Source organism: Silene latifolia, chromosome 10 (genome assembly GCF_048544455.1).
Source record: "Silene latifolia isolate original U9 population chromosome 10, ASM4854445v1, whole genome shotgun sequence".
Classification (NCBI taxonomy): Eukaryota; Viridiplantae; Streptophyta; class Magnoliopsida; order Caryophyllales; family Caryophyllaceae; genus Silene; species Silene latifolia.
The window spans coordinates 31582893-31602262 of NC_133535.1; the positions used below are offsets into that span (position 1 = coordinate 31582893).

Here is a 19370-nt window from a genome sequence, read left to right on the forward strand (position 1 = left end):
AAAGTGTTTTAACAATTAATGCTCAGAAAAGTCTTTTGGTAATAAAGGATGCAAAGGCTATTATTTATAGTGAAAACAATCACCTAAAGAGTACACTTTAAAGTAATTTAATCCATTAATAAAATAAGTAGCCTTTGGGTGATGGTAAGTGTTAGGGGTTGCTTGAACACACACAACTTTAGTCTTTTTCAGAAAATTAAACCCCAAACACTCAACATGTGACAACTTACCACAAATGGAAGAGTGTTTTAGTACTTGACTAAATCAACTTTCCATTTATGTAAAAGTAGATGCACAACTTTAGAGGAGTCAACATGTGAGATTTGCAAATTGAATTTTCAAATTTGTTTTCAAACTGGGATAATTCAAATGTAAAATCTTTGAAAATATGAAATTTGTAAAGATTTTGACGCTTAAAATATTCGCATAAAACGTTCCTCCATACACGGTAATATCAGAAACCAAAGTGCAGTGCACTGTTGCATGGTTTTGCAGCCCCTTGACGTAAATGAGAATGTTACACTTACTCTTACATCTTTCGACTAAAGCTAAGAACATATCATTGTGTTGACTTCTTGTTGACTTCATCTTGTTCATGCTAAGGCTTCTTGAGAGTCCATTTGATTGCTTCAATTACTAAGCATTTGTAATCATTTACAACATTTGACTAATGCTAAGGGATTTCTTGTCATAACTTCATCTTGATCATTTTTGAACCAGCTTTGGAAATTCATTGAGTGCTTCAGATGCTAAACATTATAACTAAGAAGCAAACAATTAAATAACAATGAAACATTGGCATCATCAACCAAGTGTCCTAACAACACTACTGCCGGTTAAGTACTCGTGGAAAAGCACTAGCTGTCAGTTTAGTTCACAAAAGAAAGAAATGAGGTTTACATAACTGGGATAGAGACTGAGCCCACCTAAAGATGACTCGCCATTGCCTAATGTCAGTCAAGGCAACATTAATTTGCCTCGCTCCGGTTTAACAAAATTAGTACTAGTCATTAGAAAGAAGTCAGATAGTTAATTTACAACCTAATTCCTTAGCTGCTATGTCAAGATAGAGCATGACATCCCCTCTTGCAAGTCGAGAGTGAGCTTCCCATGTCAAACACTTTTCAATATCAGCTTGCCACTCCGTGATTCCTAAATGCAACAGCTGCAAGGGTCCATGGATACTACTACTGTTTTCCTGTTTTAGGCCGGGTGTTATTGATCCATTTTGAAGTATGTCTCGGAGAACTGAAATGCTGCGAGCACGAACATGTGCACTTGGATGAGAGAGGCATGCAATAGTCGCTGGTACACGGCACTGCATAAAAGGAGCAGATGAATGCAGCAGTTTAATTAGCTCTTCTTATAGTCACTCTAGAATAGACTGACAAACCTGACTAGAATGACCATCAAAAGGAACAACCCAAAACTAGACTTCACCCGAATTGGATCAAGAACCACCCATTTTGGGTCTAATCCAAAATGACCCAAAGTGACCTTAAATGACTGTATTAAACAAAAATCTTAAGAGCATCAGCTGATAATAACCATTAACCTTAAATTTGACCCATACTAAAATAGCACACCCATGTGGCCACATTTACCTGATCCAAACCCATTGAGTGGACGTTTGCAAGGAAGAAACCAAGCTAATTCACATTAGTAGGACGAACTTTTAATATGGCATTCCAAAAAAAAATGTTGGACTAATGAAAGCTATGAGATCCATGTTACTTGTTAGATAGGAGTATCTACTACTCAATGAAAGTTATTATTGCTATATTGGGATGCCTCTAATTTTCAAGTTGTACAATACACATCTATATTTCTTTTCCATCTCCATAACCAAACTTTTTCTTTGGCTAACGAGTATGATGGAATAACACAATATTTCCCACTGAAGTATCGCACTTCTTATATTAGGAAGTAGCAAGTACTAACCCATCAAGGCCATTTTTATTACGGGTCATCCAGAATCAGATTCTTTGTAGTATATACTAACACATTAACACCCAAGAAAGGCTTTATACATCTGAATCTCGCATTCCACCACAGATACAACTGTACAAGCCCCTGAGACACTGGCGGTAGGCGGTCCTAATATTGTTATTGATGTCGCGCAACAACCCATCTACAGTAAATAATTGTGAGGAGATAGCCAAAACTACACTACCTTTAAAAGGTTGGAGAGGCCATCTGCAATTGCTAATCCTGATTCCCCCCATTTTGAAACTTGTTGCACTGCTCTGGCAGTTGCTTCCAGAAGCTGTCACAGAGTTGATGCACAATTTCAAATTTCATGTAATCATGTTTTTAAAATCACAAATCACATAGTATTAAGCTTAAATGTTTTTATAGCATTCACTGCCTTGTAACTGCATTATCTATAAAATTAGACGAATTAAGGCGAATAGAATTACAGAATTAAGCCAATAATGGACTCCACTTAGATGTACAAAAAACAATTGATTAAAGAAGTTGAGACAGGCGAAAACTGAAGCTAATAAACCTGTGCATCAAACATATTACCTCTAACTGAGGAAGTGTACAAGCTTCTCCATCAACAAGCATTCCATCTGTCGCACGTAATAGAAGATCTGAAGCACTTGCTAGAATGACCAATGATTCTGGGGTCTCATAATTTCTCATCAACTCAACTAACAGTTTCACAATTCGCTGGTTAGCCATCCACATTTTCTGGCCCTGGTCATCATCCTTGGCAATCCAAGGCTGTAAATCCCTTTCAGCCTAATTGAACAACAAATGAAAAATGACTTAATTTCGCCAAGTAATTAGAGCTTACCGTTTTCATTGCTCAGATGTTTTATATTCTCTCTTGTGCTACACGCGACACTATGACATGGGTATTACACTTTAGGAAACTTACTTGAAACCAAACATACGAGATTTTTATACCCAAGTCCAACACTAGGACTTAAACTTGGATCAGACACCTTTAATTGAGCCAGATTAACATAGCATACCACGACAAAATGTTTAGCATCAACAAATTTGATTTTTTTTAAACAACTTGTCACCTTGGGCACAATCACTGTGCTCAAATCAGTTAATATAGAGCATCAATTCCTTTAAAACTACCACTGTCCAATAAAAATGAAAACTGAAAATGGAAACCAAAAATGGTAATGGTCAGATCAAATGGTAAGTTAAAAGAAAACTGGACCTGAAGAATAACTGCTGTTGCTGCTTTAGCTGGTGATACAGACACAACATTGCATAGAGCATCAACCACCTGCACAAACAAAACATTACATCGTAAGGAGAAAATCTGAGAGCCAACAATAATCAAGAGGCTGATACCATGGACATTATCGGTTACACTTTGAAGAACATGAAGAAGCTTTAAGAAAAAAAAAACCGCAACCAGTATAATCAGAATTTCCACATAACACGTAATGAGAATTTTACGTGCAATTACATAGAATCACCATTACAACAACAACAACAACAACAACAACATTACCCCAGTGCCTCAATGGCTCCCGCAAATTGCTTTAAAAAAAAACCGCAACCAGTATAATCAGTCATTTCCTTCATTCCATCGTCATCCAGAACCAAAGAATAGTACGAACCATATCTTTGGCTTCATTGGAAATGGAAGCTTGATAGTTGAACGACACAACATAAAATAGATTTTGGTGAGGTACGCAAAGTATTATTTATAACAATGAAGAAACATAAAACGGAAGTTCTAGGTGCACACCTGTCTCCATCCTTGTTGTGCTGAAGTACTTTCCGCACTTGGTTGGGTTTCAGGTGATGCAAGCAACTTGTGCCAAAGGAGTGAAACCACGGAGAAGCAAAGCTCTTGTTTCACAACAAGAACTGACTGAATGAAATTTTGTACACTGCAATTAAATCCTATATGCCTGTCCATTGTCAGAAAATTGGCCAAATCTGATGCATTCATTTGAAAGCTCGCAATGCTTCTACACGGAGAACTTTCAACATCCTCAGTTGTGTACACCTTTCCACTGTCCAGCAATTTCTTCGAATGCGATGATTCTTCAGATGCAAGAGTTGAAGGAACCTCTGACTGAAAACAAACTGTGCTTGTAGGCCCTGTGCATTCGTGAGTTTTTTTCCCCCTTAAAATACCTGGCGAATCTCTAGACACCTGTGAAGTTGATAATTGTGCTTCCAAAGGTTCTGCCTTGTTAACAATTGAAGCAACTGCTTTACTGTGGACATCGATAAGGTTATACAGTGAAGACGCCCTGTTGTGTATTTCATTATCCCATTTACACCGCATTAAAACAGAAAGAGCGTTCATGCAGGCCTTGGACCGCCTAAATAATTCAGAAACATGAGCTGCAACCATGGCTGCAGCAACTATTTCATTTGAACTGTATTCCCATGATAAGCCAATGGTTGATGGTCTTAGTAAAAACAACGCTTCCAAAATGGACAAAATCCTACGAGTATGACACATGGCAGACTCCATACCACCTTGAAACTCACAAGACGACCCATTTAGTTTAACGGGCTTCGAAGTGTCCTTTGGGTCTTTGAAGCTAGAGGAATTGGATACTCCATAAATCAACGGATACAGCTGAAGTTCACAGGCCAGAGCACAAACAGCTGCCAAAACATAGGAATCAAATGCAGCTATAGGGCCTTGCTTCTTTGACTTCCTACTTGTTGGGTCTCTATGTTTCTTTGAATCTTTGGATTTTGAAGGATTAGATAGACTTGCTGAGTCTCTATCATCAACCCTTTTTTGACCTTTTGTATGAGCTTCATGACTGACACATGCAGTCAGCACAACAAAGAGCAGTCGAGAAGCAAGCTCTTCAGTGGCACCTGGTTCTAGGAACAGTGAATGTACCATAGTACGGAGCTCGGCCACAGCAAGGTTTTTGGATACTGATCCTGGACCCGCACTTGATCGTAATCGTCGATTTTCTACGGAACAAGCCTCGATAGGAAACGTCCTATGTAAGATTGCTTCTACAGTTGCCACAAATATTTTCATAAGACATGCTTCTGATGGACTTCCACGAGGGAGATACTCTAAAACCTTAAGAAGTGGTATGTACAAGTTCCAAGATAAAAGAGGCGGCTGCAATGGGGTAGCAACTATTAGTTCAGGAAGATCAACAGCTGAAGAATTAAGTGGTATCAAACCATAGGCAGCTTCCCAAATGGTGCAGATTCTCCATTCCACCTCCGGACCATGGGCACAAAGCATGGAAGCAACGCCTTGTGCAGTGGCTTCTATAGTTGCTGCTGCGGCAGGCAGTTCTATCTGATAATCAATAATCTAAACAAATCAGTTCAAATGCAAACGAGAATAAAAATTGCTCTAGTTTTGAAAAGCACTAGTTCTGACTTCTGAGCCCACATGGTAACTAAGACAATACTGTATTTAGTTTATGATCTAATATCTAAATCTTTGATATGTTAAAAGGCTTACTACTACGAATAGCAGAAATAGACAAATGCCTCAAAGGCTCCCACGTGATAAGAGGGGCCAAATGGTCGATGTACACAGCCTTATCTCTATTTTGAAATCGCCAAAAAAAAATGTTTATGAATGACCTATAGAGAAGGGTGTTGGAAATTGCATTGGCCTACAGGTCATGCACAATATAAGAAGAGCACACAGTTTAGTGAAACACCTTGCTATGTTCCATCATATTCGAGAGCCACCTAATAGGGAGTATTTGGCTCCAACGGAAATAGGAAAATAACACATACCACGAAAATACGAAATAGAAATAAAGATATATTCAGCTGAAAAAACAGCATTGAATACAAGTTATACAACAATCTACTAAATATCATGATTGCCCAAGGGGAGATTGCAGTAAATTTTCCAAATTTTAGACAACAATTTGTGTACACTAATATTTTTTTCTGATGACTATGCTGTAAGCCTGTAAATTTCTCATCATGTCATTAATTTTAATAACTGAACTTTTTAAACATAAAAATTATCCCAATGCTGAAATACTAAGGCTTTTCCTAATTTTCCCCATACAACATTTATGTATTACAATTAATACAACAACAACAACATCAGAGCCTTAATCCCAAAATGATTTGGGGTCGGCTGACATGAATCATCCTTTCGAACCGTCCATGGGTGAACGCACACCTCAAAATGCGAATAAAAAAAGGGAAGATGAAAAACAAAAAGGAAGAACGAAAATGTAATGGAAAGTCAAGGTAAACTTACGGGTTTTAAAATCGAATTCCGTCTTTCTTTTATAAAAACTTAAAATTTAAATCGAGAGAAAAGATTAAAACGATTTTTAAAAACCGAAATATAGTTAAGGCTCCGGAATGAACCAGGTAAAATCTATAAGAAAGTGGTTGGTGAAAAAGTGTAATAAAGGAGAGAAAAATAAATAATTTAATTTTTAAATTAAATAAAAAACATTAAATCTGTCAAAAAAACATCAAATACTAAAAATCCACATGTATCCTTTCCCTCCATTGTGCCCTCTCCGTCACCATACTCTCCTCAAGCCCCAGAACTCTCATATCGTGCTCTATCACTCTCAACCATGTCTGTCTCGGTCTTCCTCTGCCTCTAGGGACCTTTTTCTGTTCTCCAAGTCTCCGACCTCCTAATCAAAAGTGCGTCCATAGGTCTCCTTCTCACATGGCCAAACCATCTTAGTCTGTTTTCCATCATCTTGTCCTGTATTGGCGCCACTTTTACCTTTTCCCTAATCACCTCATTCCTTAACCGATCTTGCCTTGTATTACAATTAATATTTGCATTAATTTTTTGGGTCATCTAGATACAACCTCTTAGTGCTGCGAGGTAAGGTTGCACACTTCCAACCCTCTTCGCCTCCAATTTGTAGTAGCCATTTAGGCACTGGATAATGTTGTAACACGGAGGTAAGGTTGCACACTTTTGTGGTTGTCCGTCCTCTACCTAATTCTACCTCTACCATAAGCATAAATAAGTACCTGCTTTCTGTAACATGATATATAGCCACCTGAAGGTTCATGTTGGACATCAAATCCCTCGACTTGTCTCAATGGAGGAAACAGCAGCGCAGGTTGAGAAAGTATGCGGAATAACAATGCCGCTGCTGCATCTGCAGCAATGCCTTCTCTCATAGACATGGCAATGCCAATGGCTCTCAGAAAATGCAGATGCATCCAGTTTTTTGGCAACTGCATAAAATAAGACTTAACAGTTACACGATAAATATCTAAGAAATTACATAAGCAGAAATGACGATTATTTACTGACTACAGTCTCTACACTACAACCGGTTGAGACTCAAGATCCCTCCACTCATAACTAGCCATTCACAAGCTGCCAGACTACTGAAACATGAACAAGTTGAAAATCAGAGGAGCCACAATGGTTTTGCATTAACATGAGATTTTTTATGATAGCCTAGCTCACATGCTATAATCACATGAGATTTTTTATGATAGCCTAGCTCACATGCTATAATTTCAGACTGCTTTAGTGCCTTACCTTTCAAATCAGAAAAATAACATGGAAAAGGGACACTTTGAATATAATGAGTACATTAAACTTGTAGGTAGTGTTCACATGAAATGTTATCTTACTCTCATGCCAGATGTATAATCTTCAGCTGCACGAAGAAGCTCCACAAGTTGTACGGCAGCATCAAGTGCATCGGGAGCCCAAGAGGGGGGTGCTTCAAGAAGTCCAAGCAATAATCTCTGGGTGGCACTTGGCGTGGCGATTGCATAATACCTATATCCACCAAATGATATACCTAAGATAAATACCAAATGCCTCAAAAGGCCCACTCTTATTGCAGGGCAGGGAAGTAAAATGTACGCGACCTTTCCCATAACACAAAGCGTCTGTTCTTCAATGATCAGGAAGTTAGGAATGGAAATTGTGTCGAGCAACAACTACTTCGTAATATAAGAGCGCAGACAGTTAAGCGAGGGCATCTACCCTTTGTTTGAATTGAGGGATTTGGAGGGAAAGGGAGGGGACAATTTTTTTTTTGTTTGATAAGCAAAATGGAGTTGGAAGGACTTAGAGAGAGGAGGAAAAATGGATCCCTCCATTTCCCTCCTACATGGCAACTTAAAAGCCCTTCAACAAGGGAAGGATTTGCAGGGAAAACTCCTCCTTCCATTCCTCCTTCCTTCCATCCCCCTCCCTTCCCTTTTCCGCTCTTTTTGTATCCACACATCCTTAGTAAGTAATTTTGCGTAATTCCACAGTACTCTGAGCTCTGAAGCCAACAAGAGTAGGCTTAATTATTAGATAAATTATCATTATCATAACCCCAGCGTTTATACAGGGACTCCTGCTCAAAGCAGGGTAGGAAGGACCTGACCATCATATCTCAAAGTCGAAAGAAGAGTATATCTTCAGCTTCATAGGAAATGGACATAGTTTTTAGATATTACTGAAACAAAATTGCTTTTCAGAAAAAATATATCAATTGATCATGCTACAACTACATACCGATGAAATAGACGTGCATATGGTTCGAGTGCAGGTAGGCCAGCAATAAGATGCTCATCAAAAGATGTAGTGGGAGGAGGAAGCAGAAGAGCAGGAACTGCTACTGCTGTCAAAGTAACGGTCTCATAACGGGTGACTTCCTCGTCACAAACACTGACTATAACACCAGCACCATTAGCAACAGCCCAGCGTGGTGTTGATGGCATTAACTTAGGATGTTTCCCATTCCCTTGAGAGGTAGCTGGAGAATGAAGAAAATGACGACTCTTGGTTAGTAATTGTGTGCAGCTCTCAAGTATTTGGCTATTTGCCTTACTAAGATATTTGAGAACTTGCCATATTTTCTGCTGCCCAATTAAATAAACATTTCTGAAGCTTGAAAGCGATTACAAAATGTACAAAGGGTATATTAGTAAGCGCCTAATTCTAGAGCAATAAAACTTAGTAAGATTCTTACAATATAACAAAATTTATAAAGTAATATGCTTGAAAGTACCACACCCTAAATGACTGCATGCAGGAGAACCTACGTATAGAAGAATGTTCCGTAACAACCATCGCTACACATTAGCGTATTACTTTTTTACATGATACCCAGTAAGACGTTGAGAAAGAAAGCAATTTTTTCAAGTAATTTGTCAATTCTAACCATCATGAAGATGCATAACAAAACATCCAAGTAGGTAAAAGTGTAAAATAACAGCATTGTTTCAAAGCAGCATCCAAGTACAGGTCCAACATTGTGTCATGGTGAAACACACACACACAAAAGAAATTTCTCCGAGATGCAGATACCTCAAATCCCATATCCCATACTAGTTAGTATTTCCGTATTGAAACGTCATGAAGATTGAAGTGCAACAGAAGAATCAGCAGAATGAAGATTTTGTAACTTCCTACCATGGACATTCTGCATTAGGTTAGCAAACCTGGATATAACAGATTGCATCCTACAGACAATAAATCATTGGGTACATATGATATCCCTACGCACAACCACCTCAATAGAAAGATGAAATATCCGTGCCCAATGTACTTTAGGTCTCTAAAAACCATATCTTGGTCAATCTATCACTTCTAAAAAGACTAACACACACACACTTGGAGGTTCAAGTTCAAGTAAATTTACATTTGAAAAAGTTTAACTCCCATAGTCCCATTTACCTTTTGGAGGTCAACATTTTAAAACTTTGACCATGTATAAAGTATAGATTATATAATTTTATTATATGATTTTTACATGGTTACATTTGTTATAAAAAAAATCTTTCATAAAAAATTATTTTCAACCGGCAATTATAATATATAAGTGGGTAAATGACGGTCAAAGTGTCGTCTAGGAGACCGTGTATAAAGTAAGGGTTACCGAGAATGTATATTGAGGGCATTGAAGCTGCATTTTACACGCAATTAATGACATTATGCCGCAAGGTTAAAATTTGTTATCTGTGACCAATAGCAAAAATCAATATCCTAATTACATTATAGGCGGAGAGAGTTTTCCAATGATGTGTATAATTTCAAATTAGATAACACATCTACGGATTTGATGTGGGCATGGTTACACAGACAAATTGTCGGTCAAATGGAGAAGATAGAGAATATAAAGACATTTGGGAAGGAAAAAATTGTTTCCTGTTTTAATGTAGTTTAACTGACACCGAACAAAAATAACCGAGACTTTTCCTCAAAAAAAAGTAACAGACTTGGCAATTTCACTGAGATAATGCATCCATGTACCTTTGCTACAACAACTATGCACAAGTTACCCCATATAAGTTAACGAGCTTCGAACTTGACATCTAACTTCACTTCTTTCCTTGATATAAAATCTCAGTCATCCCAAATTGTTGACCAAGGGAAACAATCCAACCATCCTCTTATTTATTAGAGCAAACATCCTATTCAGTTAGTCCTATATGCCTTACCTATCCCACGCTTTGCCTAGTTATTTTCTAGATAAATGGTATTACCAGCTTATTTACCGCAGTGACCTAGCATGCCACTTCCTTATAATACTGTTCGGTATTATCGCAATTGAATTACGGTACACTAGAACACTAAATCATCAAGTAACAAGTATTAACTCAACATGGGGAGCAAGTTAAGTCAGAAAAGTCAGGTTTTACTACTTTCGCATGGCAGAGGTAACATCATTTATAAAAACTTGCTTATGCACCTGACTATCTATCTTGTAGATCACCATCTCTTCTCTTTTTCTTCCGGATCTGATCTTGGTTGGCTCCCCCTTTCACCTTCTTTATCATCCGTTCACATTCCACAATGTACAAAACCATTTCACATTTCAAGCCGATGGCCATCACAAGATATGAGCTAATAAGATAGGTAAAATATCACGTGGGGACAAAAACCATGGGGTTAAAAGATTGTGAATTCCAACACTTCCAAGGTTTGAAGTTTGAACTCATTGTTTCAAGCAGAAATTCTAATCAATTTACCACCAAACCATATGTATTTATGTCTTTCACCTTAATTTACCTACCACTTATAAAGTTTCAAATGGCTCAAGTGACCCCGTTTCCTAGAGTCAGCCCACACTTCAGAAAGCTTTGTGGACCCCATCATCCTCTTACAAAAAAGAATAGTCCTTTGTTCAAGTAAAAACTGAGTTTCACACAATAACTACAGTCTGCACCATTCACCAGCGCCTACAGTGGAGAAATATTACAGAATGATGACAAAATAAAGAGAGAGGGGGGGAGGAGGGGGGTGTTCTAGAAATAGATACGGGGGATAAAATTTATTGAATCATCAAGTTTCAGCCCCAAAGAAGCGCCTCGAGGTACTAATTGAATTATTAAGTTCCAGCCCTGACAACCTTCTGAAACGAAACTGGAATATAACTCCCATAAACAATGACCCACCAGGCCACCCCAATCCTCTCAAAGTTTTAGAAATCCTGCATCTATTACTTGGCTGGACTTCATGGATAAGAAACAGAGACGATTCTAGGATTTGAATCACGGGAGTGCAAAAATCAACACATCAAGAGTCATTAGGTCAGTGGTGATTCTGGTGAATATAGCATTACGCCAATGTGAGTTCGAGTTTAATATATTTTTCTTTAAAAGTAGAAAGTGTAGTTACAATTAACTTCAAAAAAAAAATACTACTGATATGAGACCATTAGACTGACTCAAAAATAGATATGAACCCAAAAGAATAATACTCCCTCCAATTCGTTATAATGTTCCCCTTTGTCTTTGGCACGATACTTAAGGAATACTATTAAAAATGAATAAAGGACATTGGTGGGGTTGGTGTTAGGAGAGAGAGATGAATTATTAGGAGTTAAATAAGGAGTTGTGGGGCCAAAACATTAAAAAAAGTAATAAAATAGGAGTAAAAGAGTTGTGTGGGGTTTGGTGATAGGAGAGAGGGATGAATAAAATAAGGGGGAACATTCCTTGAATAATCCGTTTCGGGAAAGAGGGAACATTATAGCGAATAAGAGGGAGTACTTATTTACCCAAAATACAGTTTACTCCAAATACAAAAATGTTTGAAAAATGCAAAATATAAACCAAGTATATAAAATTTCATTCTGTGAGCTTGAAGTCTTGAACTATACCACACCACCACTATGACGACAAGAGCAAGGCAACTCATAATTCGTGAGAACATAATAAATGTGGTCAGGTCTAACTTATGAAAAACACATAACTCAACGTGCCAAGGAGATTCGAACACGGATCATTTTGCTAAAAGAATAAGTGCACAACTACTGAAGCAGTAGAGTTAGAGTGATTCCTTAGTACACTATATCTATTTCAGAATTAAGGGGGTGCAGTTGCACCCAATGCACGTCTGCACTCCCTCTGTAAATGCCATTGATAATAAATGTAACAAATCTTAAGTACCAAAAGAGATAATGACCACTATGAAGAAACATGGGTTTATACACTTTTTGGGATCTGGCACAAATCGAACAGGTAGAAATTTGACAACTGTTTGTCGAGCAAAACAACTTAAAGCTCATTTAAAGTCAGCTTCACACACCAGAAGATACCCAAAACGAATCAGTCTCAGGGAGTGTATGTTGACTTACAAATCATCGGTGGCTTGAGTTCTCCAGAGGCATATCGTCCCATAACACCACCACACCTAGCATTATTCGAGAACTTGCATCAATACCCGTGAGAATGAAGTAATAATATTATAAGTCCATCACGACATGGCTGAAGGACATCGTTAATTAAAAAATGTACATGGATTAAATTATGTAAGGAAACTAACAGTAATATACTTCGTATATAGGAATCTAGCAAATTTAAAGCAACATGCAAGCACTAATAGGTGATCTCAACCTCTCCCCCTTCCCTCCCAACCTGCTAAGTCACAAATGAAACATGAAACTAAGAGTTGAAAGGATAGGTTAACACCGCTTCGCCTACCTGTAATAATAATAAAACCCGGACTGACTCCTAATGTCCAAACAAATGGGACAGAGTGCGAATTATTAACAATCAACTCTATTTGCTCATCACATAATCAGCAGAGAGATTTGGTGATAAGATTTTTTTTCGTACTTGGCCGAAATCTCAAAATTTTACTTACAAAAATAAGCTTTACTTGGCTCTTATCTTAGGAAGATAATTCCATTTGATCAGTAAAAAAAAATGTTGATATAATGACCTGTATGAATCTACACTCCCTTTCGAACAACAGATTCCTCTCAAGGTAGTGCCAGAAGTACCATATCAGCATATCCTACAAATCTGGAATTACAATACACTAGTAGATTAATCTCATTCAGGGTCAAACTTCTAAAAGAACATACCATCGAAAATAATCACTTTTGATACCAAGAGGGGATACAAGTAAAGTATCAGTGATCCAGGGGGACAAAGGCCTTGAAGGTCTTCTTTCAGTTTGTAAGGAAAAGGAATTTGACGAATCAGCTATCGCAGAGCTGCTGGTTGTTGCTTCCTCCTTAGACCTAGTAGTATCAGCAGTTTTCTGTCGCTCAACCTTGTACACCGGGCGGTTATAATGAGTTAAGATCCGTAGTATTTCTCCACAAGCCAATGCCCACTGCTCAGAATACTCATTCTACAAATATGGTATTCATTGCACAAAAACGTTAGCCAAGAAATATCCACCAACATGTTTACAAATGAAGCACTAAAAGTCTAAAACCATGGGTGATGATCATCAAAAAAAAATGAAAATTTAACTGCTTGCCTTGTCTCTATAGTATTCTCAAATTTACACTGGTTTGGACAAGGATTTTGAGGGAGTGGGATAGTGGGATGGGGGCAAGATCCTTATGTTTGGATAGCAAGTTGGGTTGGACGGAAATGGAGGCCTACAAGCCAAATTAAAATCTTTCAAACTTATTAGGAAGGCTTTGAAGGAAATTGTCATTGAATTACTGCACCTCCTCTTCCCTCCCTTCCATTCCTCTCCCTCTCTTTACCTCTTATTAGTATCTCCAAACAAAGGGACAGGGAATTGAGATGCTAAGTTTTAAATGTGTGAAAACTTACTATGAGGAAAGATAACAGCTTACTATCACAAACTATATTAACTATATTGAAAACTAAAATTTGACAATACAAATGAGACAAGTAAAAATATGTTATGATACAAATGGGAATATGGGATAGAGGACGTACTCCAGGCAGGAAAATGATACAGCTACATGGAAATTAATATTATGTAAAAAAAGGAATGAGCTGTATACATACCTCATCATCTGGACAGAACAAGGAAATAAAAGACGCAAATGGAGATTTGTCCTTGTCATACACCAGCGTGCCATCAATAATGAGAGAAATAATTGGAAGAACAACAGCATCGCAATGCTCTGGGTGGTGGAGAACAAATGTAGCTGGAATATCCAATAGCAAGTTATCAGACTTCATTAAACCAACAAAGCTCGGGCCTCCTAATGTGAACTTTCGTAAAGAATTCTTACTAGGAGTGTAGGAGGTAAAAAAGAGAGGAGGAAGAGAGAGTAGGAGACAACAAAAATGAAGAGAGAAAAAAATAACAAAAAAAAACTAAAGAATAATCACCACAACTGGACTTTAAATAATAACTTAAAAAAAATAGATAAATAATATAATACCTAAAACATCATCAAATAGATGCTTTTCATTTGATGGATAACGGTTCCGAATTAGCTGCCAGAGACTCAGCATGGAGGGAAAAACAAGTGGTCAGTTGCTATGTCATCAACAATCAAATTTAAGAAGAAACCGAAGAACCATTTTACTTAAAGATGAATTAATAGAGTATAAATGCTAGCTTCTCATATATCAATAGTAGACTAAGCTTCACATTAATTGCAGGATAAGTACCTCAGCAATTTCTTCAGAAAATCGCTCTGATATGAATTGTCCAAAATAGTCAACATAGGCAGTAATTTGCACCTGATAAAGAAAGCAAAAAATTAAAGAATATACAATGAATGTAGTATCAACGAACAGATAGAGTAATTATGAGGAACTGAAACATAGAAACTAGGAACATGGAGACAAAATACAAAACATGAAACATATTAGTCAGGTATGACTACACTAAAATAAAATAACCCCCTTTTTACTGTGATCTTTCCACTGTTCAAAAATGTGAGCAGAATGTTAGAAAATGGGAAGAATGCCATGAAATAGAGGGAGTAGCATGTTTGGTTGCTTGTAATCTTTCGAAGATCAAAAATTATGTTAGTTATTTAGTTTACTCGCCGAGCATGCATCTCATTTGATCCTAGGAAATAGCACAAGTAGAACTGGTAATTAGGTCAATTTCTAGTCAAAATTGTCCTTCGTGTTCAACTTAACCAGTAATCGAGTTTGACTGTAGTCATTATAGGTTATGACTTTGATGTTTTTTGTTATTTTTAATGTAGATAATCTTAAGTGTGTCCGGGTCACTTTGTGTCAGGTCATAATCAGTTGGGTGCTTCCGGGTCTATTAAAGTTCGGTTCCGGTTAAGTGGGATCAATTCTAATTTCATGTCTTGGGTCCGACTTATAGAGTCAAGTGTTCTAAGTAGAAGTGTTGACCAGAGTTAAAAACACAAAAATGTGCTCCTTATCTTTATAATTTTAATGAAGTGCCATATTTTTCAAACACAGCTTGGAGTCTGGGGTATCTTTATACTGAGGTGAAATAAAGGAGATTTCTATCTAATGCAAAATCCAATTTACTGCCATAGACTCACAGTGACTTTAGCTAGCTAAATTAGAAGTTCTAGTTAAAGATCCGTGCCAACACATAATGAGTTGGGAGTATTGATAAAATGGCATCCTCATATTATTCAAGTGAAGTTTTAGCCTATATGGTTGAACAAAGTCAATTACACTATTATAGTTGCTAGAACTTGTATAAAAGACTTCTCTGACAGCTAAAATTTGACATATAAGAGTCCTTGCACTCTCAGATGTTAATAAAAACAATACTTCGATTAATGCCTAATGGGTTTTAAAACAGCTATGATTACAACATGCAGCGTCCTACGGGTGTCTGGTAACTCTGGTTCAACGATAGGATTTTTGTTAATATGGTTTTTTAGGCAGCTAAGATATGACAGTATATTTCTTGAAGTCTCAGCTGTTATAAAGCTGCACAAGAAAAATGCTTTGCTTCATGGCCTGTAGGGACTGTAGGGTGTTTTAAGAAGCCAACAAGCAGCCTCCTAAGGGTGACCGGCTTATGGGTGGGTGCCTCAAGTAGACAAGAAGGTCAAAGAGTTGATTCAGGGTTGAATCACTACCTCGTCTTGATTTTCAACATAAAACATAGTCCTCTTTGGCGAAGTATGTTCATAAAATCGACTGGCAATTGATGGGACAGAGTGATGTTAGAATAGAAGCCTTGGAACTGAAAAAAACATTCAGCAGGTCTGAACTATTAAGAAGGACCATAGTCAAGTCGTACCCACTACTAATGCAACACATTAAACAGTTGACTTTGTATACATCCTGTTCTTTGGCTTCTGTTACCAATGATGATGATGATTCATTTTCCAGCACATTGCATTAAACCCTGTGTTCATACGATGGACCAACCTGGCCATTGGATGCCATAATGCAAGGAGAAGAAAATTCCTCTCAATCTATCCAAGTAAGATTTGATATGTATTCATAAAATGACACTATAATACCAGTGAGTGAACTACAACCAAACTTCCTCAAATTTTGCACTTGCATAGAACTCTGAGGACACAGTGCAGGGATCTATTAATAACAGTCTAGTTTTGATAATAGCATTTTAGCTTCTCTTAGAGGTACAGTCACCTGCCTCAGTTAGGGACGTCTCACCAGTAGTATTACTAATCAAATATCTGATCTTGAACCCGGCTACTAATAAGCAGTTCTAAGATTTAAGAGACACACTTCAACATTAAATCTCTCTTAAAAAAAATACATAAAAACTATCAACTGTGTGCTCTTATTAGGGTAATTTTCAAGAATTTCAACACACAAATATTTTTACAAGTTTCATTTTTTTTTTGTACTATTTTGTCAAATTGAAAGTCAGACCGTCACTTGACTCAATTCCTACAACAAAACCGTCACTATATAGTACAACAGAGGAAGTATTTGATAATCCGTATGCTTATGGAACTGGCAAAAGGTTAATTCAGTGAGTTATTTTTCTATATACCATCCTAATCCAGAACGGATGAAAAGTGAACCTTTCGATTCATTGGAAAAGGAAACAAAACATTGTCACTATATCATTATTGCGAAAAAATTTCATTCACTATCAAGTATATTCTCTAGCATCCTAAGCAATTAATCATACGATTGCTTGTATTAGCCAAAGCCCAAAGGTTACCCAACTAATCTATTTTTTTTTACACTCAACCATGAAACCCCAAGAATTATCTTCAACACAAGCTACAGATGTAAACAATCACACACCTAAATCGACAAACAAACGATAATATCTATAAACCTATGATGAAAGAATGATCTCACCTTCCTCTGCTGAGCTTCTGGAGGAGGCGGCCAGAACAACGACGAGAACTGAAGCCCGTCAATCCATTTTTCCGATATACGCGCCATATTAATCAAATGCCTTGGAATTTCCTACATACTACAAATAAAACAAAAGAATTATGTTCAATCCAATGAAGAAAAACGGATACAACAAGAATCGTGTTGAATCGAAGCTACTAATCAAGGATCAAACCTCATAATTCGGCGTTTCGGAACAACAGGCAATGTAATCAATTCTCCTAATTCAGTCTGAGAAATCCAATACTCTAAACTTGAAAATTATCTCAAAAATATGAATTGATGTGCTTGATTTCTTCAAGAATCAGCAATCATTAGTTACTGTCTAAAATTCTGCATAAGTCCGACATATGAAGAAATTAGTATTTTATATCAAACCTAATCCGACACTTCACTTGGTTATTCGACCATTGTCCGTGCCTAAAACTTGTACACTTGATTTTTTACGTTGACAACCGTAACATAGTCCGTATTATTTTGGTAAAGAAAAAAGAAAGTACCTGATGAAGAAGGAAATAAAATATTTGGATAAGTGTCATGAGACGAGTTAGGCAGAGTGAGTGATTTTAATGGAGGAAATGTTAATATGATTGGGGAAATGAGTTTGTAGAGTGAGATTATGATTTTGTTTGAAGAAATGGAGAGAGGAGATCTTTTCAAGGGCTGTGAGTTAGGTATACGTGGCCTTGATATTTTTATGACACTACTACACACTATCTATCTGTCACCTGTCAACGGTATTACGTACGTTTTATACACGCACTAAATCGACGGAACCACCGGATTTGGTTAACGTAGACAATTTTAACGGCTAGCAAAGTTGACTCGAAAGGAATCCAACCCGCATAGCCTGAAACCAACTTGATAGAGCCCGAATGTAAGGTGAAACAAAACCGACAACCGATACAACAGATTTTGTATGAACCAAATCGAACCGTGGCTCAATCCGACTTGATCCTAATCCATTGTAAACTAAACCTGATCAATACTATATATTAAATCCAAAAACAATGAACTTTAATATAATTAAAGAAAGTTATACAAATTAATTATACTATATAGTTTTAAATCACTAGCACCGTGTGATGGACCCGATTAAGGGATCTCAATGCAAATATTATATAGTTTGGGTTAAAATTAAATTATATAGAAGAGTGGTAATTTTCCTAAACATTTGTAACATACTAGAACATGGTCAATTTCCTTAAAATAAAATAATTAATTGAGATGGTCAATTTCCTTAGAATAAAATAATTAATTAATTTAGATGGTCAATTTCAAAGAGACTAACAGAAAGCAGATGTTTGGTAATTTTTTTAAATATTATAGAAGACTAGGGGATGGTCAATTTCCTTAAAATAAAATAATTAATTAGTATAAACATGCACACTTATGGTATTAATTATTATCATCATAAAATTATATATTAAATTTAAAATATATGCAATTTTATTAAACTTTATAGTTTATTAGATGGATAGAGATGTTAATTATTTAACATACAAAAATATAATATAAGTAGGTTATAAATCATTCAAGTTAGATTCCATAATATATAATATTGCATAATAGTAAAAGTAAATTCGTCAGTAAAAAAAAGAATTGTAGTAACATTGGATATAGTTTTATGATAGTGATCACTCATTTGAAAAGTAACAATATTATCAGTGAGATTAGTGAAAGTGGTGGAAACAACAACGGGAGTAGTGAAATAATCAATATTAATGCGGCAATAGTGAAAGTAACAATAATTACGGCGAGAGTAGTGAAATTATCAATATTAATGCGGCAGTAGTGGCAATAACAATAATTACGGCGGGAGTAGTGAAAATAATAATGATTACGGGCAAGTAGTGAACTGTTATTACTATTATTTCATTAATAAGAGTAAAATGTTAATAGCGGGAGTAGTGAATTTGTCTCAAAATTTA

General features: G+C 36.7%; 1 protein-coding gene across 4 annotated transcripts; it reads right to left on the minus strand.

Annotated features, from left to right (window-relative positions):
* Window positions 1–815: 815 nt before the first annotated feature.
* Window positions 816–18158, minus strand: LOC141605445 (protein GIGANTEA). 4 transcript variants are annotated; one of them, XM_074424214.1, is made up of 16 exons: window positions 17940–18158; window positions 17615–17772; window positions 17401–17518; window positions 14776–14847; window positions 14544–14598; window positions 14161–14303; window positions 13251–13522; window positions 12519–12574; window positions 8450–8690; window positions 7567–7717; window positions 6949–7158; window positions 3725–5269; window positions 3185–3253; window positions 2530–2748; window positions 2174–2266; window positions 816–1318 (listed from the first exon to the last, which is right to left on the minus strand). In XM_074424214.1, the coding sequence occupies exons 3-16, from the start codon at window positions 17485–17487 to the stop codon at window positions 1022–1024; spliced, it is 3510 nt and encodes a 1169-aa protein (XP_074280315.1). In that variant the 5' UTR covers window positions 17488–17518; window positions 17615–17772; window positions 17940–18158; the 3' UTR covers window positions 816–1021. The 4 variants fall into 4 exon arrangements, with proteins under 4 accessions (XP_074280315.1, XP_074280314.1, XP_074280317.1 ...); XM_074424213.1 differs by having other exon boundaries at window positions 3725–5284; window positions 17940–18106; XM_074424216.1 differs by having other exon boundaries at window positions 13106–13522; window positions 17940–18106.
* Window positions 18159–19370: the final 1212 nt, after the last annotated feature.

Excerpts from the sequence above, each read along its gene's own strand:
- LOC141605445 (XM_074424213.1), bottom strand. The coding sequence starts at position 17,487 with ATGGCGCGTATATCGGAAAAATGGATTGACGGGCTTCAGTTCTCGTCG. Across the intron at positions 14,599-14,775 it reads TTTCTGAAGAAATTGCTGAG|CTAATTCGGAACCGTTATCC; the intron begins GTACTTATCCTG and ends AGTCTCTGGCAG. Across the intron at positions 2,267-2,529 it reads GTACACTTCCTCAGTTAGAG|CTTCTGGAAGCAACTGCCAG; the intron begins GTAATATGTTTG and ends ACTCTGTGACAG.